Source organism: Tupaia chinensis, unplaced genomic scaffold (genome assembly GCF_000334495.1).
Source record: "Tupaia chinensis unplaced genomic scaffold, TupChi_1.0 Scaffold000093_1, whole genome shotgun sequence".
Classification (NCBI taxonomy): Eukaryota; Metazoa; Chordata; class Mammalia; order Scandentia; family Tupaiidae; genus Tupaia; species Tupaia belangeri.
Genome location: NW_006159555.1, coordinates 10,813,095 through 10,822,003, shown reverse-complemented (window position 1 = coordinate 10,822,003; position 8,909 = coordinate 10,813,095). Strand labels below are relative to the sequence as shown.

General features: G+C 39.8%; 1 protein-coding gene across 1 annotated transcript in view; it reads left to right on the top strand.

Annotated features, from left to right (window-relative positions):
- Positions 1–8,909, top strand: part of KIF24 (kinesin family member 24) — a 57,143-nt gene that overhangs the window by 3,819 nt on the left and 44,415 nt on the right. The window contains exon 2 of the mRNA XM_006143118.2: positions 2,959–3,148. Within this exon, the coding sequence (XP_006143180.1) occupies positions 2,959–3,148 (190 nt within the window). The remainder of the gene's footprint in view (positions 1–2,958; positions 3,149–8,909) is intronic.

The following is an 8,909-nucleotide window of genomic DNA, read 5'->3' as shown; positions in this document are numbered from 1 at the left end:
GAAAGAGAGAAAGCAAGCCACCAGGTCCAGGACTCAAACAGTGGGTGACCATATGGGATTGTCCAGTGCCTTAACCACCACGCCACCTACTGGTTTCCCCCCAACCCCGTCATTCCTATCTTAAGATAAAGTACTTACATCTGGCCTCATGTTGGTGAAAGTTTCAGAGGATATTATAACCAGTTATTTTACTCCAGAAAATAGAAAATCTCTAACAATTTGAAATACATAAGTGAATTTTATATTGTTACTGAAAACTTTTTTTTTTTTTTGTCTAGCAGAGCACAGAGCTCATAGTACTATTTTCTTTTAATTCTGAGAACACTCTAAACTGGTCCATGACTGTGAAAATCAGGATTATTGTTGTCTCGTTGGTTAGCTCCATGGTGAAAGTGTAAATATGTTTCTTGAATACTACTTTTTTTATTGAATAACACATAAAATTGAAATTGAAATTATTTATAAAAACACCACTTTGCATTATTTAACACCATCAAGGATATTTTAGTTAAAACATTGCCATTTCATTTATTTTGCAAATATTAAGTACCATCTCTGCCAGGCCTAATTCTCTATATAAAAGATATATAGGGACCAGCCAGTGGTGTGATGGTTAAGGTGGCTGAATCTCTAATGGCTGACTGTGCAGTTTGAATCCCAGACCTTGTGACTTGAAAGTCATAGGAGGCACATGTGCATGTGAGCCCAAAATCCCAAGAGGAGAATGGAGGAGAAAGGATTGTGGCATGGCCATCCCCTCTAGGGGTGATTTCTCACTTTGCCTCTCTCTGTCTTTCTCCAGCAAGAGTGTGAGCCTGATAGCAAAACTTAAAACAAAGAAGATCCCTGCCTTTAAAGTAGTGCTTCGTGTGTTTAGAAGTTTAATGCATTTAGTGCTTTGTGCATATTAGAAATTTTGTTTGCTAATTAAAAAAAATAATTTAGATCCTGGCAAAAAGTAATTTTCTAGCCATTTGACAGACTCGGAAAGAATTGATATGAAATGATTATATAGTTAGTATCCTGTGTAAAATCTACTACAGGGACCAGCAGTTAGCGTAATGGCTATGTTGCTGGACTGCCACGTAGTCGACCACGGTTCAAGTCCCAGACCCGGTGGCTTAAACTCACGCCGGGCGCGTGTGCGTGCATGCCCAAGATCCTGAGAGGAGAATGGAGGAGAAGGGATTGCGGCGTGACCATCCCCCCTGGGGGGTGATTTCTTGCTTTCTGTCTCTCTGTCTCTCTCTCTCTCTCTGTCTGGCGAGCGCACGCACCCTATAGCAAAAAAACAAAAACAAACAAAAAAACAACCTCTCCTAAAATCTACTACAGAAGGCTTTGTTGGGGCTATAAATCAAATTCTAAAGTATAAACGATGGGAATACTTTGTCTTATTAAGGCATTCCTAGTATATGGACCAAAGTTATTGATCCTGGTAATACACCTGCTTTCAAGAACCCTATTATTGGGACCAGCAGGTGGCATGGTGGTTAAGGCGCTAGATACTCCCACATGGCTGACCAAGGTACGAGTCCCAGACCTGGTAGCTTGCATTCTTACTTTCCCTCTCTCTCTCTCTGGTCAAATTAAAATAATGAATGAATAAATAAAATTAAGAAAAAAAACTATTGTAAATAGTTTTAAACCAGTTTTTATATGTAAGTGATCAGTTCTTTTAGAACCAGTAAGTAACCCTGGTAATTGTTATCTCTAACTCAAGGAATATTGCTTCAAACATTGTGTAGTTCAATGAAGTTGGAGCCAGTGAAGGAATACATTTGAATAGAAGGTTGAATTAGTGGTGGACAAGGCTAGTCACAAAATTGTCCTTGGGAGATGAAATACATGACTGTTCTAACAAATGAAAAAATACATATTTGGGTAGGGCAAAAGAGAAAGTAAGGAAACAGAACATAGGGACAGAATGTTTCTAGGAGGAACAAGAAGAAAAATTCATCAAAACCTACCACCTAACTCAGGGTATGTAGTAAACCCATGTAGCATATAAATTAGATTAATGGTCAAAAAAAATAGTAAATGTGCAAAACTAATTGGAATGAAAAGGAGTAGGGTCATGGGTTTGGGCATCGAAAGGATAATGACAGCATGTTGTGTTAGATTTTAAGAATTAATCAGCCTGAGTTTGGGAGGCATAAACATCATCTACCACTGGAAGACCACATCTGGAAGGCAAAAACATGTTATAGAGGTAAAACAACTTGTAGGGTGTTTTGTTTTTTGAGTCTTTCTCCACCCCCTGGCAAGGATTGGGGTGGGAAAGGTATAGAGTAGAAATTATCAGGAGTATTTAGCTAGCAAAATAACTTCATCAGTATTGACTTTAAAAAAAAATTTTATTTATTCCATGAAAGAGAGAGACAGAGATACAGGACTGTCAACAGGATCTTGACTCAGATAAACTTCCAGCTTCAGCTAGCCTAGATCGTAGGCAAATGAGTACCAGGCTACTCAGAGAAGTCTCCAGTTGCAAACTGGCAACCTTCCCTTGTAACTCTGCCTCACAGTGTTGTTATTTACCACTGTGCCACCATCTGGCCCCTCAGTGTTGACATTTTACTATGTAACTTCAAAAAGTACATTATGCTTGGGCCAGCAGGTGATAAGGTGGTTAAGTGTTAGATTCCCACCCACATGGGTAACCGCGGTTCAAGACCTGGACTTGATAGTGTGTGTGTATGCATGCCCAAAATCCCAGGAGGAAAATGGAAGAGGAGGGATTGAGATGTGACCATCCCCTCAAGGGATGATTTCTCACTTTCCCTTTCTCTGTCTCTCTCTGGCAAGTGTACATGCCCCATAGCAAAAAACTAAAGAAAACCCAACAACAAAAAACACATTATGCACAGTGTTCAGCAAAATGTACTGATATTTCAGCCTCTTAGGTAAGTTTATCCTATTTGTAAGAATTAAAACCTATCGATAAACATATATCAGACAGAACACCTCGGAGAAAGAGAATCCTTGGACTGAGATGGAGAAAATCAGAGTTTGTGTTCGAAAACGCCCTCTGGGCACAAGGGAGGTACGTCGTGGAGAAATTAATATTATTACTGTAGAAGATGAAGAAACTCTACTTGTGCATGAGAAAAAAGAAGCAGTTGACCTCACACAATATATTCTGCAGGTATGATATTGGGGTTTTTTTGTGTTCAATACTAGTATTATTAAGTATATCCACTTTTTACTTTTTGTTTGAGTGATAACATACAAATTATAAATTCCAGTTGAGGTGTTGGCATTCTTTTCTGTTGTGATATTGTTTTAAATCTTCAGTGTCCTATTTTTAATATTCTAAAAATACCATGTAGTGGAGGAGACAAAAACATAATTTCTCTACTCTTGCTCAATGAATCTACATCAGACATTCACTTAACACAGTTTATGTGAACTTAATTATACATGTATACAGCAAAAGGGAATGAGGAGGTATTAATAAAAATAATTTTATCCATGAAGTGGCTGTCGACAGAAGCAGTCACTGAGCATATGCCCTGGATTTACTCTGAGATGGTCTCAGTCTGCCTATGCTTCTTGCAGTGTGAACTTCTCAGTCTCCTGAGTGCATGAATTGATTTAATGATGGACATTATCTTTTTGAGCAATAAGGCCCCAGAATGCCAGCCAGCTGCATATTTTGATTCTTAGTTGTTTGGGGGCTTAGACCTAATTGGTGGAAATTGAGCTCTGAGCAAGCCACTTTGTATGAGGGTAGATTGCAGTGGAGGAAATATAATACAGGGATATGATTTCACATTTAACATATAAGGGTTTAAATAAAACACTAGTAGCTCAGACACATAAAAAATATTCACTCCCTGCTAGAATGATCATGAAAAATCTGAAGAGAAAGGGTCTGGTATTGAAATGAACTTAATTCCAAGCTGGTAGATATTCCTGCAGTAACTCTTCAGTCTTATAGAAAAGGAGCAAACTACACAAATGGGATAGATCATAATTTAGGTGCTGCTAAAATTTTGAAACAATTGTGAATAATCTAAAATGGAATCATTGACCAGATGTTAAGATTTGGAAATTAAAAAAAAAAAAAGATTTTGAAATTAAGAATTACTCTGAATCTGCCTTACTAAATGTTCCTATTACTATATTCTCTTTCTCACTCACTCTCTCACTCTCATTCTTGTCTTAAAACCCAGTGATTAGTAGGAAAAAAGTGATGAGTAATTTAATATGCTAGCAATTCACCTTAGTTGATTGAGCTCTTACTTTGCTGAAATAAATCCTTTAACACTGAAGTTAAATTGTTAACACCTTTCCCCTCTTTCAAACTTGTGTTGATATTCTTTTTCTTTGGTTACCAAAATGGAGTTTCATAGTGACAGTCAAAGTAATCCACTAAATTTCTATGGACATTAAATTACTAAACCCATAGTAATACTAGGCCCAATTACTATTGATTGCTGATCAATGCACAGTCTATTAGGTCTCAGTGGGAGGCATTTATTTTGAAGATGGTCTAAATGACCAATTAGTTGTAATGCTAGCTAGTTCCATGGCTACTTATAGCCATAGAAATAGCCCTATCCAATCACCCTCTACCCATGACTTTCTTAATAATGCTTCTGTCACAGTAATTCCCTTAAGGAGACATCAGCTTATCTTCTGTATTTTTTCATTATCCCAGAACACAATAACCTTACTTCTTTGTCATTACCATTGGTCAATATTTATTGAATACCCATAGTTTCCATGGTACTTTTCTCTGGTGTTTGAACTTTGGACCTCTGCTCTCATAGGTCAAAGAACTGACTTGTCAATGCTACAATATAAAAATGTTGGGAGGACTTTTTTTTCTTTTTTCTTTCTCGAAGAGAAAGAAGAAAAGAGAGGTCCATAGCAAACTGGGTGTTAAATAAATATCGATCCTAGATTCCATGTTTGTTTTATTTATTTATTTATTTATTTATTTATTTATTTATGGGAGAGGTTTTTGCTATAGGGCTCATGCACTTGCCAGAAAGACAGACAGAAAATGAGAAATCACCCCCCCAGGAGGGATGGCCATGCTACAATTCCTTCTCCTCCGTTCTCCTCTCAGGATCTTGGACATGCACGCACACGTGCCCGCTGTGAGTTTAAGCCACTGGGTCCGGGACTCGAACTGCGGTTGACTACATGGGAGTCTAGCAACACAGCCATTACACCAACTGCTGGTCTTGATGTGTTTTATTTTAAACTTAGAGATTAAAACAATAGGTGTGTGTGCCTGTTTAGTATCTTACCTTTTCCAATCTTATTCGTTAGTAAATATGATCATATATATGCAGTGTGCTACATATTGAATTATTACATTTTATGAAATCAGCACAAAAGTGAAAAACATCACAGAAATAAAACTGCATTGTTTCATTCCATTTTCTTAAAGAAAAAAATATATACAAAAATATTGTATTAAACTATATAAAAGAGTCAATGGGGGCTAGCTAGGTGATATAGTGGTTAAGGCCACTGGATCCCACGTGTTCTACTGCATGGTTCAAGTCCCCAACCCAGCAGCTTGAAAAAAACATGTTGGGCACATGTGTGTGTTTGTTCAAAATCCTGAGAGGAGAATTGAGAAGGGATTGCAGTGTGGTCCCCAATCCTGAAGGGTGCTGGGTGCTTTCTCACTTTTTTTCTCTCTCTATCTCTCTGGCAAGCATATATGACCTATAACAAATTAAAAACAAACAAACAAAAAAATATATATGTAGAGGTCGGCAGGTGGTGTGGTGGTTAAGGGTTCTGGAGTCCCACATGGCCAACAGTGGTTTGAGTCCTGAACCTGGCAGTTTGCTTTCTCACTTTCTCTCTCTCTCTCTCTCTCATTCTGTTCCTCTCTGATCAAATTAAAATAAATATATAAAATAATTATTTAAAAAATATATATGTATATAAATATATGGATACTGATATACTAGCTTATCAATGGTGGCACACGTGGTTGGGTGCCACTACATGAGGCTGGGGCCACATGGGAGGCTCAGGTTTGGTTTGGGACCCACCTAAAGACATAGGCAAGACTTTCAAAAATAGCTTTCTTTCTGTTTTCTGTCTCTTCCCCTCTCCTCTTCTTTTTCTCCCTCTTACTCATTAAAAAAAAGAGAGTATAATGAGCCTCTATGTACTTACCACACAGCTTCAACAATTATTAACTTTTAGTTAATAACTGTGTCCTTAAAGTCTTAGGCCCAACAGGTGGTGGTGATTAAGGTACTGGACTCCCACATGGCCAGCTTGTGGTTCAAGTGCCAGACCTGGCCTCTTGCTTTTCCTCTCTCTCTATTATTTTTAAAAATATTTATTTATTTTATTTGTTGTTATTATTATTTTAATTTGGCCAGCGAGAGAGAAAAAGAAGAAAAGACTTGAACCATGATCAGCCATGTGGAAGTCCAGTGCCTTAACCATCATGCCACCTGCTGCTTTCCCCTTACTCTGGTGAGCACATGTGCCCTATAGCAAAATTAATAGTAATAATGGTAATAAATAAAATTATTTTTTTTAAGGAAAAAAAATCACAATTTTCAAGGCACTAAAAGGTCACAGATGTCTTCACCATTCTGCACAGATCAGATTCACTATCTTCTCACCTAACTTCTGGATATTTTTTCCAACTGATGAATTTGACTTTCTGGTCCCATTTCTTTTCATTTCTAGATTACCTAACAAATTTCTATTCTGTTGTAATAGTACACAAAACAGAATTGAACCTGGGGAGTGGCCCTCAATAAATAGGCCTCAGACTAGATCAGGGTCTCTCCAGGCTAGATCAGGATCTGTCCATACATATTTTCCTTAGAGAAGGCCCAAAAGGTGACAGAAGGTAGGGCCTTATCTAGCATTCATTGTGTACAGTCATTACGCTCTACTCAGACTTGAAATTGCTGTGATTTCTTACTCAGATATTGTTGGGCTACCACATGTTAAGCCTCTAAATTATGCAAATAATTATGGCTACTGAATTAATGCTTCTCAGATCCAATTTAGTGGAGTCTCTCCTTTTCTATATTACCATGATTCTTTTCCTTTGGAAGTTATCTTGGACTATTTTTTTGTCCTCAGATCTCTGTATCCAATTGCCAAATTTCTTATGTATCCATCTCTTTATTCCTATTGTCATCATCTAATTTAGAACTTTCTGACCTCACCACTGAATTACTAGGGTCCTTGTTCATAATCTATTCATAGTGTTTAACCATATGAATCTTCCATTAAAATGGCTCAGATCGTCCTTCTTTGCATAATTCTTATTAAAATTATTTTTGTTATTTAAAAAAAAATTGCTATAGGACATGTGTACTTGCAGAGAAAGAAAGAGGGCACACCTCCTCACTCCCCCACCCCAGGGTCAGCAGGTTGCATAGTGGTTAAGGCGCTGGACTCCCACATGGCCAACCATGGTTCAAGTGCTGGACCCGGTGCTTAAAACTCACGTCAGGCATGCCAGCGTGTGTGCCCAAAATCCCAAGAGGAGAAAGGAAAAGGGATTGTGGTGTGGTCATCCCCCCAAGGGGTGATTTCTCTCTCTCTCTCTCTCTCTCCCTCCCTCCCTCCCTCTCCTCCCTCATCTCTTTGTTTCTCTGGTGAGCATACACAGACTAGCAAAAAGTCTCTCTCCCAGGTAGCAGGAATCAGATTGCTGGCAGGTAACTAGGCCTCTGTGGAGGCGAATTGGGCCGCAATCAGAGCCATCAGAATCGCCACCATGACTGTGGGTAAGAACAGCAAGATGCTGCAGCACATTGACTACACAATCAGGTGCATCCTGTAAGACAGCTGAGATCTTCACCTTGAAGGCTTTTGACAAGCATGTGAATTTGATCCTCTTCAGGAAGATCAAGCCAAAGAACTCCAAACAAATAGAAAGGGAAAATAAGTGTGGTGCTATTGCGAGGAGAGAACCTGGTCTCCATGACAGTAGAGACAGTAGAACCTTCTCCCAAAGATACTGGCATTGCTCAAGTGCCACTTGCTGGGGCTGCTGGAGGTCCAGGCATCAGCACGGCTGCTGGCAGAGGAATCCTGGCTGGTGTTCCTATGCCCCAGGCTCCTGCAGGACTTGGTGGCCCATTCTATGGAGTTGGTGAGCCATTCCGTACCACCCTACTCTGGGGAATGGTTGCACTGCAATCCTTTCTTTTCTCTTCTCAGGATTTTGGACACACACACACTCTCTCTCTCTCTCTCTCTCTCTCTCTCTCTCTCTCTCTCTTGTGTAGTATGTTTTCTAAACTGCAAGGTTCAGGACTTGAACAGCCATGTGAGATTCAGCTGCCTCAACCATGCCACTGTCTGGCCTGTGTATTTATTGTCTCTCCAGTGTTCACTGAATTAAATATGAGAATTCTTCCCTCTCCCTTATGGCTTATGTCTAGAAAGCCTTACACCATAGTTCTAACTCTTTTTTTTTTTTTTTGAGAGTTTTTTTCGCTATAGGGCGCGTGTGCTCGCCAGACAGAGACAAACAGAGAGACAGAAAGCGAGAAATCACTCCCCAGGGGAGATGGCCACGCCGCAGTCCCTTCTTCTCCATTTTCCTCTCGGGATCTTGGGCACGCAGCGGCCCCTGCTTCTCCATTTTCCTCTCGGGATCTTGGGCACGCACGCACACGCACCCGGCGTGATTTTTTTGTTTGTTTATTTTTGGACAGGTTTTCGCTATAGGGTGCGTGCGCTCGCCAGACAGACAGAGACATAGAGACAGAAAGCGAGAAATCACACCCCAGAGGGGATGGTCACGCCACAATCCTTTCTCCTCCATTCTCCTCTTGGGATCTTGGGCACGCATGCACACGCGCCCGGCGTGTTTTAAGCCACCGGGTCCAGGACACGAACCGTGGTCGACTACATGGGAGTCCAGCGACATAGCCATTACTCTAACTGCT